We start from the raw sequence: 18,537 nt of genomic DNA, 5'->3' as shown, positions 1-18,537 counted from the left end.
CTCAATCTCTTTACTCATTATTGGTCTGTTCAGATTTTCTATTTATAAAGTGCTTAGAACAGCAAGTTCTAATGGTAAATAGTAAGTGCTATATAAATGCTTGTTAAATAAAATAACTATAACCTTAGGATCCCCATATTTTCCAGGCCTCTGGGGACACATTTTTATCTATGTCCAAATATTGTTTTAAGTCCTTAAATCTTTGTAACATTTCCATGTTTATTAATAGCAATGAGGAGCATAGACTCAGGAGTCAAGCTCCTATAGGTAGGGTTCTATTCCTGGCTTCAGGACTCTCTAGGGCCTTGTCCTGATAAAAACATTTAACCCCTTTAAGCCTCAGTATTCTAATTTATAAAATGGGAGGAATATTAGCACCTAATTCATAGGATGGACATCTTGTTTGCTTCCAGGTTTTGGCAATTATAAATACAGCTGCTATCAACACGCATGAGCAGGTTTTTGTGTGGAGATACATTTTCAGCTCCTTTGAGTAAATACCAAGGAGTGTGATTGCTGGATCGTATGGCAAGAGTATGTTTAGAAAGTTTCCACAGCTTAGATGGAATGTAAATTAAAAAGGGATTAGACTGAGCTACTCAGAAAAAATGGATATTTTTAAGACTACATAAAGACTTTTCTAGTTGCATTTTTTCAACAAGGCAGACATTCTTACTTGACTTTTAAAAGTAAGGCTAAAATCATACCAAGATAGTAAATATCTTTATTTTTTAAAGGTCTTTTAAAATTTGATTTTAACACTAAATTTACTTGCCATAAAAGATAAATGATTAAACTAGTTTTCATTTAAATAATGAATTAAATAAGATTTCTAGGGAAAAAGAGGCTTCTATTTGTCTTATTAAAGCAAATATTCTTAGATAAATTCATCTTGAGTATACCTTGAAAATTTTTGCTCGTTAATGGGAAAACTAACAGATTATGGAGTCTACCAATCTGAAGTGAAGTTACTTCTATCCAGCTTATATATCCCATGTGAAAAATATTTACATAAGTAGCTGAACTTCCAAGTGCAAATATTGCTTTATTTTACATAGCTATCAAAGGTCCTAACCATGAAGTTGACAGTTGAGAGCCGTCTGAGAGTTTTCAGAGCAAGTGATAAGTAAATTAAATCTATCTGTTACTGTAATGAGATATAGCAAGCAAAAAAACTTTTCCTAATCTCAGACTGTTACGTCTTTACATTGCCTTATTTTTGCTATGAAATATCATGTCTTCCTGGATTTTATTGAATCATGAATTAGGTATTTATTTGTAGTAGATATCTTTTGGTGAGAGATACCTCTTCTGACTACAAAATGGGTTTTTAAATCATAGTATGCTTTCACAGGTCTTTTGATGTTGTTCTTTTGATTATACTTTGGAAGCAGATCTTTGCTTTCCGTTTACCCATTCTTTGATCCAGTTTTCTTTTCCTGTGGCATTTGCATTGATTAGCATTATATTCTCTGGTCTCTATTTATTTGTTTTCTGTTTACCCAATCAGAATGAATACACCGTGAAGGCAAGGTTTTAACTGTTTTCTTCCCTGCTGTATCTTTAGTGAATAAAACACTGTTAGGCAGGTAATAGGCCCTCAATAAGTTAAGCGGTTGGATAAATGAATAGAATAGTTACATTGTCTCCACTGTACAACATACCAAGTTTATTTAATCCATCTGCTGTTAATGACTATTTGAGTTATTTCCGGATTTTCAGTGTGATGTAGACAATACATCAGTAAGCATCCTTGATTACTCTTGGTGGAGACTGTGGCTGCCTCCTTAAAATCTATACCTCCTTTTCTTGATAGCTAACCTTATAATTACTCAGTTAACCAAATATATACCAAGTAGGCTGTGTTTATTGCAAAATGAAAAGGTTACTCGTGCGTTGATGGTGTGCCATGTAACTTAATTATAAGTTCAACAGCATAATCCTCTTCAGTTATTGGCTCAGGGATGAGAGAGTGACCAAATTCAGTTAAGGAGACACAATATGTTTGACAGCAGCTTCTGGGGAAAAAGCTTCTTTCTCCCTATACACAGGCAAGGGAGAGTATGGCTCCAACAGCTGTCTTGATCACAAGGCTTTATCCTTAGGATAAAGCTGACAGTGATGCAGAGGGCAAAGACAGAAATAAATTGGGTCCCCTGATGGCATTTTTGAATTGCTGAATCAAACCATTCTTGCAGTGCTCACTATTTCTAAGCTTCCACCAGTGCATTTTAAAGTACATGTTAAAGTATGAGTTGGACATTCTGTTCCTTGCAACTGAATGATTCCTAAATGATACACTCACACTTACACTTTTTTTTTTTTTTTTTTTGCCGGACGCGGGCCTCTCACTGTTGTGGCCTCTCCCGTTGCGGAGCACAGGCTCCGGACGCGCAGGCTCAGTGGCCATGGCTCACGAGCCTAGCCGCTCCGCGGCATGTGGGATCTTCCCGGACCGGGGCACGAACCCGTGTCCCCTGCATCGGCAGGCGGACTCTCAACCACTGCGCCACCAGGGAAGCCCCACATTTTTGTTTTTATAAGCACATTTTAATAGGATAGGATTCTAGAAGTTTAGTTGCTGGGCCAAAGAACATATAGATTTCACATTTTAATATAATCTCACAAATTGTAACAAGTCAGATTTTAAATAAGAGATAGAAAATGCCAAGATATGCTGAAAAGGGACTACTGGATGGCGTCCAGAAAAATGATTTATTTGCCTTTTCATACTTTACTCTGGGCCTGCCCTGATCGCTCATCTTTTATGTTATCTCACTTATCTTTTCAGGTCTCTGAATCGTCCCTCTACCTGAGGTGCTTAGGTGAGCAGGTGTATATCGGTGGTGGTGATGGGTGGGGTAGAAGAACGTTTCAGAGGGAACAGGGAAATCTTTAAACTCATTTGTCTCTGTAGAGAAGCCTGAGATGTTTATTTAAGGTAGATATAAGGTAACATTGAAAAACAACAAAAAAAGAGGAGTTATATGTGAAATTATTTTAGGCCATAAGCAAACATAAAAGCAATTCAATAACAACTAAGGAAATACACAGGACAGATTAGTTATAACTGAACACTTAAGAGCCCTGAATGCAAGGCTAAGGAATTTGGGCTCCATCCTAGTGGCATGATAAGGTAATATTAAGGGCTCAGGACTGCTCCGTACAAATGTGCCACCCAGAGGTATACAAAGGGATGGAAAATTGGTAATAGGGGAATGTATCTTCCCATACCTTCCTCTTCTGAGATACCGGTTATGGACTGCATACCTGTGTCCCTCACCACCAAAATTCGTATGTTCAAACCCTAACACCCAAGGAGATGGTATGAGGAGGTAGGGCCTTTGGAAAGTTTAGATGAGGTCATAAAGGTGGAGCCCCCATGATGGAATTAGTGCTCTTACAAGAGGGAGATGCTGTTACCTAACACAAGTCTGTGTGCCTGACACAATGAGGCCAAACAATACCAAAACATCAGAGTTTGGAGCAGAGAAAGGTTTATTGCAGGGCCATGCAAGGAAATAGGTGGCTCATACCTTAAAAACCCTAAACTCCCTGAAAGCTTTCAGCAAAGCCCTTTTATAGGAAAGCTGAGGGAGCAGCGTGGCTAGTTGTTGCAGATTTCTTGCTGTCAGATCCTTTGTTCTTGAGGTCAGGTCGCTGTCAGGTCACGATGTTCCTGTAAACCTCCACCAAAACAAATGTTGTTCTCTGTTCTGACAAGAAAGTGCAAGGTCCCAAGGCTCGACTTTCGCCCTCTGAGGTCCAGGCTCTGGCTAAGAAGAGGGGGTCCCCGCACAGGAGGTTTACCCTGCCCGGGAGTGCTCGTCCAGCACCCAGGCCCCGCCGAAGACGTAGTTCTCCGCTGACGATGCCCTCAGGGCCAGGTCCCCAGACCCTGCCCAGCTGTCATCACTGAGGGAGCCAGGCACCCAGGACCCAGCCAGTGCTCAGGCTCCTCAGGCCACCCAAAGCGGGGCTGGGGAGCAGGTCCTGTGGACCCATGCAGACTGCTGCGGCCATTAGGTCGCAGAGGCAGGGAGCGGGGAGAGGCTCCCCCCGCCTCAAGGCCTGGGCCCGGCCAGTGGGCTGCCGTGGCGAGGGCTCTGGAGCTCTGCAGGACACAGCACCCAGCCTGTCCCCGAGGCCCCCCCAGCGCACCTGCTGGCCCTTGATACACCTCTTACCATACGCCCTGCCCGCCGCGAGGACCACGACATGGCCAACCATTGGCCAAGGGCGACCCCCACCCGCCAGGGTCTGCTGCTTCTGATCTCGCAGTAACAGTTGCTCAGTAACAGGGTAACGGCCGCGTGCTATTGGCTGCACGCCTGCCCCGCCCCTATTACAATACTAGAGTCAGTTCTCTCAGCCATGAGAGGATACAGCAAGAAGGCAGCTGTCTACAAGCCAGAAGGGGGCCCCCACTATCTCCTGTGTCACCTTGATCTTGGACTTTCCAGTCTCAAAAACCGTGAGTAATTAATGTCTATTGCTTAAGCCACGCAATCTGTGGTTTTCTGGTTACAGAGCACCAACTGACTAAGGTAATACCCATCCTTCACCGTATCACGTTATCCTACTGGGACTACAAACATTTTTACCTTTCAGAACTCCTCGACCTATTCCAATGCTGTTATGCTCAGACCATATTGTATCTTTCATCCTTGATTCATACCAAATACACATAGGAATCATGTACTGGGACCTGTACTCCTAATCATCCTCTAGGTGATCCAAGGAAAAATGAAAAGTTGCAGGGAACAACATTGAAGAACTAAAGCGGGGTGTCTGTGCTGCCTCTCTGGATAGGGCGGAAGAGTACATAGAACACCACCCCTATGGTCAAGACTTTTATGATCTCAGGGTAACAGATCAATTTTCCACAAAACTTATCTGCATTTGCACCTTTTTTTGCTTACAGTTCAAAATAGTACCTACGTTGAGCTGGGGTTTGGGCGGTCTAGTGTGGGACGGGGTACAGATTACCGGCAGAAATCATGCATGCTGTAGAGTAAAATTCCAGATGGAAAACAAGAGTATCTTGGAGAATAAAAGAAATAGGTAGATGAAACCTTGGAAATACAGGATCTGTACTTTTTAAAACATTCTCCATGTAGCCTTTCCCCTAGTCTAGCCTCACAGAGTTTCAGGTAGATTAGAGACAAAGGGAGAGCACAGGGTCACACAGCAGCAGCAAAGCGATGGGATAAGAATGGCTGGGGCTTCACTTCAGCTGCACAGTGAACTAGTTGAGTGACTTTAGGCAGTTGATTTTAATCTTCTGCATTTTAGTGTCATTATCTGTGTAAAAATATAGTGGTAACAGTGATGGCTAACCTTATTCATCTTTATAGCCCAAACATCCACACGGAGTCTGGTGATGTAGGTGAGCAGTAATTTTTTAATTTTTTTGCGGTACACGGGCCTCTCACTGTTGTGGCCTCTCCCGTTGCGGAGCACAGGCTCCGGACGCGCAGGCTCAGCAGCCATGGCTCACAGGCCCAGCCGCTCCACGGCATGTGGGATCTGCCCGGACCGGGGCACGAACCCGCGTCCCCTGCATTGGCAGGCGGACTCTCAACCACTGCGCCACCCGGGAAGCCCAGTAATTTATTTTGATGAGGCTGAATGAATGACTAAATAACCTTTCAAATTCCATCTTCATGTAATAGTTCAACTCTATATCCACCCTCTTCTCAGTAGCCACATTGAAGAGAAAGTACACAAACCAAGTAAGGACACTTCTTGGATATATCTGGTACAGGAGAAAATGTTTTTATTTAGATACTGTTTTCAGGATGGGAGGAAGGTGAAGCTGACTAACATGGAGGGTCATGAAGAGATGACGCCGTTTAGTTGTCAGCGATAGTCTTCTGAATCCAGTTCACATAGTTGCAGACCTTAGTGTAGACACCAGGTTTGCCTTTCAGAGCGCAGCCATAGCCCCAGGAGACAATGCCCTGGAGCTGTCCATTGCAGACCACAGGGCCACCAGAGTCACCCTGGGCAAGAAGGAAGAGCCAGTTAGAACTCACAGCTGTGCCCAGATGGGAGAAAGGCTCAAAGGTGTTCCTCCTTTACCCGGGGACCACCTTCCCAGGCTGCTGACCCTCCATGAAGCCCTTCTCTTTCCCTGGAAAAGCAACCCTCAGTCTCCATACTGGACCCCTATTCTTTCCCCTCCTTTGAACTCCCTCTTTCCTTAGTTGCAGGGCTGTAGTGCCAAGAAGAAGTGGACCGGGCAGTGCAATGCTGCCCATCTAGCCCTGCTCCTTTCAAAGTTTCCTTCTGCTCTAGCCCTCCTCAGAAGCCCGCCTGGATGTACTGTTTGCACATGATCTTCTGTGTATCTTTTCCCCTGATCCCTAACCATTAATATGGCAAAATGAATTTATCATTTATCCCAAATCTATCCCTCAGCCCTCATAATCAGCCCCAGGGACAGCTTTTCAATTGTCTGAGTTTCCGAAAAGAGATATGTGAAGCTGAGCTGGAAGGAGAAGGCGTGCAAAGCAACTAACCTGGCAAGAGTCCTTTCCGCCCTCCAGGAAGCCCAGGCACATCATGTTTTTGGAGATCTGTTTGGGATAGGCACTGTGGCAAGCGCTGTCAGACAGGATGGGAGCTTTCAGACACTGCAGGAGCTCAGGGAAGCTGGCTGTTGGGAGTGAGAGTGGAAATGGAAGAGGATTACCCATCCAATCTGGGAAATTTCTTTCTCAGTATCTCTCCCCCCTCTTCCCAATATCCCCATTCCTTCTCTCAGATTGCAGGTAACTTCTATTTTGGAAGAACAAGTTATATCTGGAGGGTCTTCCAAACGGTTTTCATCAGCAGATTGTTCTCTCTCTGACACTAGCATCAGTGACCATAGATCTCAAATCTAGAGACTTTATTTCTGAAGCGGGGCTATGCTTTGAAAAGTTCCAAATCTCTTAGTCTCTGTTCTGTGTACCTCCTCGCGTTTTGGTTCCCTGCAAATCACTAATCACATTTTAGTTGCATACCTGGCAACTTTACCGTAGTGCTTTTTTGTTGTGTTGTCAAGCACAGGAATGTTATGCATTTCAATTAGTATATTCTAAGACTCCATAGAACCCCACTATTCTCTGGGAATCAGCCTTGAGTGAGAGCTCGGGCTAACTGACGCTGAACACGTTTTCACCTCTAGGATTCTCAGACTTGGTGATTCTGTTCCAGGTGACACTTACAGCCACTGCTCTTGGTGTTGCCCCAGCCAGAGATGAGACACTGGGTACCAGCAGCTGCACAACGTGTTGGCAGAGGGATAGTGGCTACTTGATTGTTGAGAGTGGCAGGTGGGTCCAGTTTAATCAGCATGATGTCGTTATCCAAGGTCCTTTTGTTGAACTTGGGATGGACGATGATCTTGGCTGCTTTGATGAATTGCTCATTGCCCTCAAGGACTTCAATGTTGTGTGCTCCCAGGCCCACCTTCATTCGGCTGGATTAAAGGGTTACAAGTTCTCTAAGTCTCCAACGTGAGCTCCTTCCCATTCCATTACAGCCCAGTCTTGAGCATAAGCACAGACAGAAGCCCCCACATACACACACAGGTTAGTGTGCACTTAAGGTAGTCCTACCACCTACGGCACAGGTTAGAGGATTCCTTAGGTAGGTGTCACTCCAAGGCCAGACTCACAACCCAACATCTTGCTAGATTCATTAGGTGTAGGAATGGGAACCAAATGATGCCAGTCAAGCAGTGGGAGGTGAAAAGGCAACTGGTGTTGATTAATCTGGTTGGGATTATCAGTTATTGTAGGGAGTCGTGGCAGGCCTCAGAGATATGGCAGAATATTAAGGGAATAGAATGAGTTGTGTTTATCTTTAGGTTGTACTGGAAATGTCCTGTGTTTTGTTACTTGCATATGCCATGTTTTTCCTGGTTGAGCTATAATGATTAGAGCTGTTAAGGTACTCTAGGTATATTTAATCACTCACTATTTTTCTTGCTATGTCTTTATTGCCCTCATTTGGAAGGCCATCAGGGAACTCTAAGGGTATCTTTTTGTGGGAAAATCCCTCAATGCATACAACGCCTGGGCCGGTCGGGGGTGGGGATAATGAGGTCTTGAAATCTGAATGCTCCCCCCTCAAGCATAACTCTGTAGTTCTCCCTGATTGTGCTTTGGCAGGGCTGGGGATGACCTGACCTCAGAGAACAGGGCTGTGAGTATTGGTTACTTACGACTTGTAGCAGTGAGCCGCGGACACCACCCACTGGTCACTGATGAGGGAGCCCCCGCAGAAGTGGTAGCCGGAGTTCAGGGACACCTGGTAGGGGATAGAATGCGCTTCACAGGTGTAGCCCCCGACAATCTTGTCATCATCATCAGTGGGGAAAGCAACTGACAGAGAGAAGTTGGAGCTATTGTGGAATTTCTACTCAGAAGCAAGGTTTTGCAGATTAACCAGAAAAAACATAGGTCATGTTTTCTTGTCATACATAATCAGGAAACAGTGATTTTAATATAATTGTTTCCAAAATCTTATCGTTCTATACATTTAACACATGTGCTACTTACACTATTATAAGTATCTCATTTTTAATTTATGCTTTAAATTTGATCAATAGACTGATTTTTTTACATATGTCACATACACACACACACACACACACACACACACACACACATACAAATCAGAGACTCCTTATGTAATAAATGCCTTGAAGCCCGCTACCTGAGAATATAAAGAATACTTTTTACACAGAAGCTTGTTTGCTAAGGAGACATTTAAGTATGCGTTCAATAAAGCTTTGCCGTCACCATGATTGTGTTTATTTGTAGAGTTCAGTATAGGATAAACACCACATGAGGTAACAGAAAGGAAACTTAAATACCACCTGAGAATGTTCTGGCCTGGAAAAAATGGGGAGTTTTGTACTTTTGTTTCCACAATCTCTTCTTGGTTCTCACCTAAAATGTTAACTAAATAATCTCATAGAACATTATAAGGTTTCTCTCTCTAATGTTTCCCCTCATCCCAATTATATTTCCAACATTTTTAATTTATTCAGCACTGTAAATTTTGGACCACTGATTTATTATGATTTCTAAGGACTCCAAATGTCTGGAATTATATGATATATGCCCTGTTGTTCATATATTTTAAAGTAATTTGAAATAGACTTTTTTGATATGTAAATATGTGTATTGAATTTATTTATAACAACCAAATTCGGGAAAATTCTGTAGTAAGTTTGAAGTGTACAATAGTATTGAATAGTATAAAAACAGAAATAGTCATTTCTCTATTTCTTTTCATGATTGCATGACATGTTGTTTTACATCAGAGAGATTTCATTAGTGAAGATGTGGTAAAACCAGCCCATAGCTTTTATTCACGAGAAATAGAGTGTCTTTTCCTGTTGCGATCTCTCTTAAGATGCCCTTTAGTACAGAGGAGACTCGGGCTGTGATACTCACAGACTCTTCAAGGAGAACAAGATTAGTCTTTAGTCCCAATTATTAACTCCAAGTTCTTATAAAGATCAAAACAACATTCCCTTAACATTGACTATCTTTTCTTTTTCACTCTTACTTCATAGACTGTACCCGAAATTCAGGGCAGATTCTTCCTTTTAATACTTTCTACATTGATCACCCCTGCCCCGCATCATCTTCTCCAGCAAGTGAGATTTAGTTATCTACAGACGTATGTACTGTACACTGTTGTTTCAACATCTTAAGCCTCTTAAGTACAGAGATTATATTCCGCATTCATTATTGTCTTCCAGAGTAGAAAGTGCATCCTTAAAAAAGTCATAGACACCTACTGATCACTTATTGATCAAGACTCACCAGCGACTCCCAAGAGAGCAAGAAAGATGAAGGTCGTCATGGTTGCTCCCCGGATCTGGACTAGGGACTATGCTGAAGGGTTTCCATCCACAGCTATTTATACCACCAGGTTTCTCATTGACACCCATGGCCACAGGTGCCGGAGATGTGCTTTCTTCACTGGAAAGTCACAAATCCAAATTTAGAATTCAATTCCGTGCCACATTGAAGATGATTCAGCATCCAATTTAAACATCCACTTTTGTCCACTTTTGCAGAGGTTATGGGAATGGAAAAAATGAACCCACCTGGTAGAAACTGTTCCCCATAATAGAAAAGTAAGTTGGAGTAAGGTCACAGATCAGGGCTGCAGGTGTCCTGATTCCCAGAGAAAAAATTTAGGTACTTGGTTGTCACAAGCATGAACTTTTATGCTGAGGATTATCTTGAGAGCTATAGCCTTGATGTAATTAACATTGCCTGTTTCAGAATTATATAATTTGTCTTGCAGTAGCTCTGGCCTTGTATACCCATGTGAATGTTTCATTATTGATAGGAACACTTGTTCTCCTAAAAAAAGAAAAACATTTCTGATTTGAAACCACAATAGTTCAAAATAGGAAAGGGAAAGAATGAGAATAATTTATCCTTATCTGAACTTAGTATTTAATAGGCATATGCTAAATACTTAGCCTATTTGTTAAACTAGTAATTCTCAAAACAAGCCTACAAGATCCCTATTATAATTCCCATTTAACAGTTGGGAAAACTGAGGCTCACAAAAATATAAGGGACTTTACCAAAATCACAAAGCAAATCCATGGTAGGGTCAGGATTCCAGCCCCGGAAATCGGGCTTCACTGCCTGTGCTCTCAAGCACTACGTAACACTTCCCTAGTCAGTTCACCAAAGTCTGGACACCAAGATAATACGGAGTTCTTGGCCAGCGAAGAGACAATGGGAATTTATTGAGTGCGTACTATAATATGTATCAAACCCTGGGGGTGGGATTTTGACACATCTACTCATTCAGTCCTTACAAACAACTTTATAAGTGTTGTGCTCTAATTTTTGCCATTTTATAGATGGGGAGGTTGTGGCTTAGAGAAGGTAAGATTTTTTTTCTCAAATGTTCAGTACTATGAGGTGATCCATACAGAGTTCAAACACAAGCAACCTCACTTCAGAGCCCACGCCCTCCATTGTGATGACGTACACATAATACAGGAATGATGGAATAACATTTATATTTTAAGGCAGGACAAGAAAAGTTCAACATTACGTTCTCTCTGTGTCAGGTAATTTTATGCCCTTTCCTTCAATGAGTCTGTTTTTCCTTTGCTTTGGCTTCTCTAGTCACTTTCCTGGTTAATACATCACCAGTCACTGAGGCTGTGCTGTGCTGGCTCTTGACCAGTACAATGTGTAGGGAAATTTTACATAAGAACTTCTCCCCTTGAAACATAATATACTAAGAAACTTATGAAAAAACTGAAGTAAACAAGGAAATTTTAATAAGAACTTCTCCCCTTGAAACATAATATACTAAGAAACTTAGGAAAAAACTGAAGTAAACAATCAGGGCAATTCGGTGTTCGTGAATAGAATGTTCTTCCCTGGTAAAGTGAATCCTGGAACCAGGCTGTTTTCCCTGAGAATCGGCTCAAGAGTTCCATTGGTCTGGGGGCATTTCTCTTCTAGCCACATGTGGTTCTCTCCACGTTTCATGTGCAGGGTCAGAAACCTTTTCTTTTTCTTGTAAAGGGCCAGATAGTAAATGTTTTAGGCTTTGCAGGCAATATATATGGTCTCTGTCACTACTACTCTACTCTTGTCCATGAGCAACTCTAAAGAGTACATGAATAAGTGAGTGCAGCCGTGTTTTTTTTGGGGGGGAGGGGTGTCTGGACTTTAATATCCTCATAGATAAAATGAATACCCAGAGAAAATAATGGGGAAATGGGAGAAGTTAATCTTTGATCCACATATCAGCGTTTTGTTAAAGTGCCGACTTAGTTCAGTTATGTCTCTGTCAGAATTCACTTCACATTTCTCTCTCTTCCCATTTGCAGCCATATCCTACCTCCATTCCTCAAGATTAGGCTGGTAAAGCAGGCTTAATAAAAGGACAATTAAGGGCTTCCCTGGTGGTGCAGTGGTTGAGAGTCCGCCTGCCGATGCGGGGGACGCGGGTTCGTGCCCCGGTCCTGGAGGATCCCACGTGCCGCGGAGCGGCTGGGCCCGTGAGCCATGGCCGCTGAGCCTGCGCGTCCGGAGCCTGTGCTCCGCAACGGGAGAGGCCACGGCGGTGAGAGGCCCGCGTACCGCAAAATAAATAAATAAAAGAACAATTAAGTTTTATCATAGAGGTTCTCAGGTATGTAACCTGAGACCCACAGCTGTCAGAACAGCATGCGCAAATGCCATCTTGAAATAATTTGGAAACTTGCCACTTCTGAATATGATAGTGAGTGGCTAGTGAGGCATTTATTAAGAGAAAACATTCTATTGGATTGGAAGGCAATGAGATTAGGAAGAGAAACAGAGATGGATGAAGGTGAAAATGCTGCTGAAGGTCAAAATAGAGCATCATAAATGGAAAATGACAAGAAAGAGGGAAAAATTAGAGTACACACCCCACATTAATTTTTTGACAAAGACAGTTTTCTTTCAGATATTTATATCCCCACCAGGAAAACTTTTTGTGATCTGTCTCCAAGCTCCATCATCCCAACCTTCTTCAAAGTAACCACCTTGCTTTTATGGGATACATTTCCTAAATCAAAGTACACAGATATCCAAAGAGTTCCATTACTAGGCTCAGAAATATTTTTCTATTATAGTTTTGGAAATTCAGGGATTAGGAAAAACCTAGTAGGCACCTTGAATAGCTCCTGGGACATAGGCTAGTGAGCAACCATTCACAAGTGCTGTAACCCTCAAAACTCTCAGTCATTGTCACTTTGCTACTTCATCCTTGTGAGTGACAGTCATCAAAGTATTTAGCAATCTTAGTAGAGAAGACAGGTTCACATAGGATAAGTCATGTCAAGCTGATCCCATTTTCTTTTGGGTGAGCTCGCTAGATTGAAGAATTTGGAAGAAATTGGGACTAGCATGTCTTGTTTTCAGCAAAGCACTTGACAATGTTTCCATGGTAGTTTTGCAGTTTCCATGGCATTTTTGCAGGTAAGGAGTTGATACATGCTCTTGTAGCTGTACTCCAAGGTAGATTCCCAGCTGATTAACAACTTTTCTCCAAAGTGCTGTCTCAGAGCCCATATGAAATGTAGCAAGAAGTCCCTGAGGTCTCTGATTTGAGATCACAGAAAGCCATGTAGCTGATTTGCTAGTGACCCAGAGCTGAGAAGAATCAACACCACAGGTGACTGAATCAAGGCACCAAAGATGTAACATCCAATGTAAAAATCTCCCTGGTTTGTCCAAGTAGTTCTCCAATCATTTTACTCTCTTAAGTGCTACCACCAGACTCAACTTTGACCCACGATTTGATATAATGCCATTCCTAGACAAATGGAATTCAAGGAGATCAAGGCTAATGACAGAGCCTCAAGTAACATTGGCCAATCATCACCCTGGGCTCTTGTCTCCTCTCTGCTCAAGCATCTTAGCTGTCACCATTTCCTTGTGACCAAGTCCTCATTTGATCACCATCTCCAATTAATGGCTTTCTTTTGTTCTCAGGTTTTTGTGTCAATACCCACTTAGTATCCTAACTCCTTAGAAAAGTGTTCAGCTTTACCAGTCTGAAGCCAAACTGTCACCCCCAAGCCCAACCTACTGCCTTCTTCCCATCCCTCTGAGGCTCACAGCCATCTTCATGGGGGGTAGGGGATGGGTCTATTCCTCTCAGTCCTGCCAAAGTAGCCCCAACCCACCTTTTGAGGTGCTGGCACAGGTCATAAAAGGGAAAGAGGGAATGTGAGCTGAAGAAACAAACAAGGGCAGGGATTCCTCAAGCACATCCCCCTCAGGACCAGGGAAGTGCACTGAGAAGACAGGAACCTGGGCAGGGAGACACCGGGTCCCATCCTGTCTGAGCTGAGGAGGGCTCCAGGCCCCTCTGCTGTGTGGTCCTTTGTCTCCTGGGAGCAGGTGGGACAGCTTTGTCTTTGAACTTCTAGCTTTTTTCATGGAGCTGCCTCAGGAGACTCTCTGAATGTGGTTTCTTAATTCCTCAGGCCCTATGGACACTGGAATTATATTGTTATTATAACTTGAATTTTGTTGCAAGATTTGATTTCCTTGTCATGAAGACAGCTAGATTTTGAGCTCCTGAAGCAAACATTTTGTGTTTACATCCCCAGTTTGTAACTCTGTCTCTGGAACGGAGTAGATGCTTAAGCACCTCTTTGCCCCTCGGGCACTTGAACCCCATCTACAATATCCCCACCAAAGGTCATCCAGCCTCTGTTGCAGAGAGGAGATCATGGTATCTCCTCAACCATCCAGTTAGAAAATTCTTCCTTGTGTTGAACCAGGAAACAGTCTATTTAAAGCTCTGACCATTTTTTCTTAGTCTTGTCCCTTGGGAAGATAGAACCAGGAGAGTCATAGTAAGAAAATAAGTGGTCACTAGAGGCCAAAACCAGCAGAAGATTGTGGGTTCTAGAATAGTACAAGGAGAGTCAAGATAAGCCAGGGTTCCAGTCCGTTAGAGACTCCTTTACCTCTGTATACAGCAGGGACACATCTCAAAAGGCAATCTCAAAAGTTGTTTCACATTACTGGAGAAAGGCATGCCAGATAGTACTAGCTGAAGCTAGAGGCTAGCTTCATTTTAGACAACCTAGCAGAGCTATTTCTTAGAAAGAATAAATTGGTATAGGACTAGTTAGAGAGCTTAAAGATCTGGTTAAACTCCTCTCCTTCAAAAACGCTTTTCCAACTCTGGCAGACCCCAAATGATAACTGTTTTTTCTATATATTCTTTCAGTGCTGGTAAATACAGTTTATACCCCCTTATTTTATTTTATTTATTTATTTATATTGAAATATAGTTGGTTTACAGTATTATATTATTTTCAGGTGTACAGAATAATGCTTCAATATTTTATAGATTATACTGCATTTCAAGTTATTACAAAATAATGACTATAGTTAGATAAGCAACAAGGATATATGGTATACCCGTTATTTTACAATCGGTGAAATATATAGTTATTTCTTTCTTCAGGTGCTTCATCTTGATATTGGCTCTGTTTTACTGTCTAGAATATTCACGTACACCAAAAACAAATCTGTATATTCTATGGTTTTTGTTTCTTATTGTTTTATTTCTCCTTTCCACACAGAACCCATTGCTATCAGGGCACTTCTATTGATTCGCATGGAATCAATATGGCTGTTTGGTGACCAGAACATAGCATGGGACCAGTCCTTGAAGAAGCTGAGACTTCAGTCAGGCTCTCAAATGATGAGAAGAAAGCATCTGGTTGTGGTTCTAAAGCCTGGGATCCTAGCAAGATGAACAGGTGGTGATTAGACTGTTTGCTCATCTGGGAGTGTTGGAAGGTAACCCCTAGGGAGGAAATAGTGAAAAGCATGTAGTGGGCTCTCAGGAATAGCTGTTGTTTCAGGCAAAAGGAGTACACCTTTAATATGTCATGCAAGACTGACAGGTAAGAAGGGGGGTTTTGATGGGAAGGAGAAAAAAGAAAATAATTAAGATATGTATATTATCTTGATTGTGGGGATGGTATAGGTGTTTTCATATGTCCACACTCCTCAAATGGTACACATTAGATGTGTGCAGTTCTTTTCATATCAATTGTACCTCAATAAAGCTGTTAAAAATAAATAAAATAGGGACTTCCCTGGCGGTCCAGCGGTTAAAACTCTGCGCTTCCAATGCAGGGGACGTGGGTTCGATCTCTGGTCGGGGAACTAAGGTCCCACATGCCGCTTGGTACAGCCAAATAAATAAATAAAATAAAATTATGGAGGACAACATGCAGGAAATTTTAAAAAGGAATTGGAAAAAAAAAAGATACAGCCTGTGACCTTAAAAAGAGAAAATTCAGTAGGGAAGACGAGTACCCACATGACAGAAATGTGTTATAATAGGAGGGGAAAAAAAAAAAAAAAGGGAAAATCTAGGACTTTTGGAACCAAGAAACTGGCATTGCTTCCTGGAGGACAGGGTGAAAAAAATGAGAAATGCAAGTTGTTCAAAGAAGTCCAGGTAAATTAAGTACACGTTCATTAGCTATAATCATCACCCTGTCTGGATCTGTCTAGAGCGTATGGGAAACAGACAAGGTCTGTGTGAGGTTCTGCAAATTATGCAATAAGCATCCTGTGACGTGAAATATCTCTGTTGTCAGAGGACTGAACTGGTGCATTTCTTTGTATCTCTGCAGGAAGGAGCCCAGTGCAAGACGACAGAGACCATGCCAAGCGAGGAGGGCATTCCTGAGTGAGTGGGGTGTTGGAGCCCAAGTAGGGTGAGGCCAGCAGGCTGGTGAAGCCCAGCAGATTGAGAAGGGCACCCACACGGGGCAGGGCATGCCTGTTGTGGGGTATCGGAAACTGGACTGCGGTAAGGAGGGTTCTGACGTGGGTAGACGCTCTGACACAGGGTCAGACCCAAGCAGAGTGAGAAGGACATTTACAAAGGAGCAAAGGTGGCCATTGCAATGGACAGCTGGGTACCTGCAAGGATCCAATATGTAAATCTATGAAGGATAACAGGAGCCAGGTTTCTCAGTATTGGATAAGGGGATTGCAAATATGGAAAGGCAGAACACTAGAATAAACCTTACAATATTGGAATTGGAAACAGAAGTATTTCTGTAAACTCATGGTTTTTCCATATGCATAGATAAATTTAGAATTAAAGATACATGTAAATGTGTGTACATGTATGTACATATATATATACGTATATTCCCGAACTCTGTCCACTGTGATGATCCTAGTCACCCCCAAAGCCCAGATGTAGTGCCCATGTCTTATTTTCTGAACACCATTATCCAATGTATTATCTATGTATGGTGATAGATGGTAACTAGAATTATTGTGGTGATTATTTTGTAATGTATAGAAATATTGAATTGTTGTGTTATGCACCAAGAAATAATATAGTGTTGTAGGTCAATTATACTTCAAACGGGCGAACAAACAAACAAACAAACTCATAGCAAAAGAGAGCAGAGGCAAGAGGTTGGGCAGGAGGGAATTGGATGAAAGTGGTCAAAAGGTACAAACTTCCAGTTATAACATGAACAAGTACTGGGCATGTCATGTACAACATGATGAATATAATTAACATTGCTCTGTGTTATGTATGAAAGTTAAGAGAGTAAATCCTAGAAGTTCTCATCACAAGGAAAAAGAATTTTCTTCCATTTTGTATCTATGTGAAATGATGGATGTTCACTAAACTTACTGTGATCATCATTTCGTGATGTATGTCAGTCAAAGCATTATGCGGTACACCTTAAACTTACACAGTGCTGTATGTCAATTATATCTCAGTAAAACTGGACGAAAAAACACACAAAAATAAATAAATACCATAATCCACTCAAAGGGACCAGGACTTTGCAGAAACAGCTGATACCAAGACGGAGACAGGGAAAGTACAAGATGAGACTTGGATGTCTTCTTGTGCCATGAAGGAAGGAAATACTCAAAGAATGATGGAGACCCTGACAGGAAGGAAGGTTTAAGAAGGGAAACAATTTCCCTATTTCCATATCTCCTTTGGATAATACTTGATACACATTGAAAAATTATTATTCTATACCTATCCTTTAAAATTAAAGAAAAAAATAGTACCAAAAGCTCACCTCACGCCAGGCAAATTAATTTTTAGCATTTACATTTCAGCCTTGTATCCTAACTTCCATAAAGCCGCCAGTAAAAATACACTAACAGCAACCATACCACATTTGGAACACATTTTTTAAATAGTTAGATTGACTCATTACATATGGTCTCTTACTATTTTCCATTATATTCATTTATGCATTTGTTCATTAAATAAGCATGTATTAAGTACCTGCAAAGTGTTGAGTATAGTTAGATGAGCTGAGGACACTGGGAGGTCCCGGCACATCAGCCTGGTAAACGGCGGGGAGGAGTTTACCCTAACTGGCTCATGCTGTTTCAGACTTGGACAGAGGCTCGGAGGCCATTATTTCAGACTCTCCCCTCGTCCAGGTTTCATGGATGAAGAAATGAGAAGGTGAGAAGATGAAATGATTGAGCCATCTAAAAACCAATTATATTTTAACGTTCCTAAAATACACACTTTAAAACTCTCCAAACTATACATTATCTGAAAAACCTGATTTATTGCTCCTATAAGTCTAGTAGCATTTTGAGGATGAGAACATTGTCTTTTTCACAAATGCTTGTTGAGCTAATTAAAATAGTCTATGTGCTCCATGAGGGTCTGTTTTACTCCCTTCTCTATTCCTAGTCCTTGAACAATACCTGGCATATATAGTACATGTTCAACAAACACTTATTGAAAAATATTTTAAAAAAAGAAGAATATGCTAAGCAAGTGTGTATATGGTGGTGGTAGTTGGCGATGTTTCGCCAGCACGTGATACGGTGCTTCAGATGTCTCCTTGCCTGTGTATTTCCCTGCCTTAAACGTCTCTGCTTCATCCCTACCCATCATCTCTGCTCTCAGTGCTCTATCAGGAGGACTGGGGTCCCATGACTGAGATGAGGTTAACGTGCCTCTTTGACC

At 41.9% G+C, this 18,537-nt stretch overlaps 1 protein-coding gene across 1 annotated transcript; it reads right to left on the bottom strand.

The window, feature by feature from the left end:
- Positions 1 to 5,855: 5,855 nt before the first annotated feature.
- LOC309827694 (trypsin-like) lies at positions 5,856 to 9,870 on the bottom strand (the record flags this gene model as incomplete). Its single annotated transcript, XM_082662458.1, has 5 exons — positions 5,856 to 6,005; positions 6,525 to 6,661; positions 7,215 to 7,468; positions 8,216 to 8,375; positions 9,831 to 9,870. The coding sequence occupies 5 exons, from the start codon at positions 9,868 to 9,870 to the stop codon at positions 5,856 to 5,858; spliced, it is 741 nt and encodes a 246-aa protein (XP_082518584.1).
- Positions 9,871 to 18,537: the final 8,667 nt, after the last annotated feature.

The sequence above is a fragment of the Grampus griseus genome (genome assembly GCF_964374135.1).
Source record: "Grampus griseus genome assembly, chromosome: 9".
NCBI classification, from domain to species: Eukaryota; Metazoa; Chordata; class Mammalia; order Artiodactyla; family Delphinidae; genus Grampus; species Grampus griseus.
The sequence above is the reverse complement of the archived record's forward strand: the minus strand, read 5'-3'. Positions and strand labels throughout refer to the sequence as shown.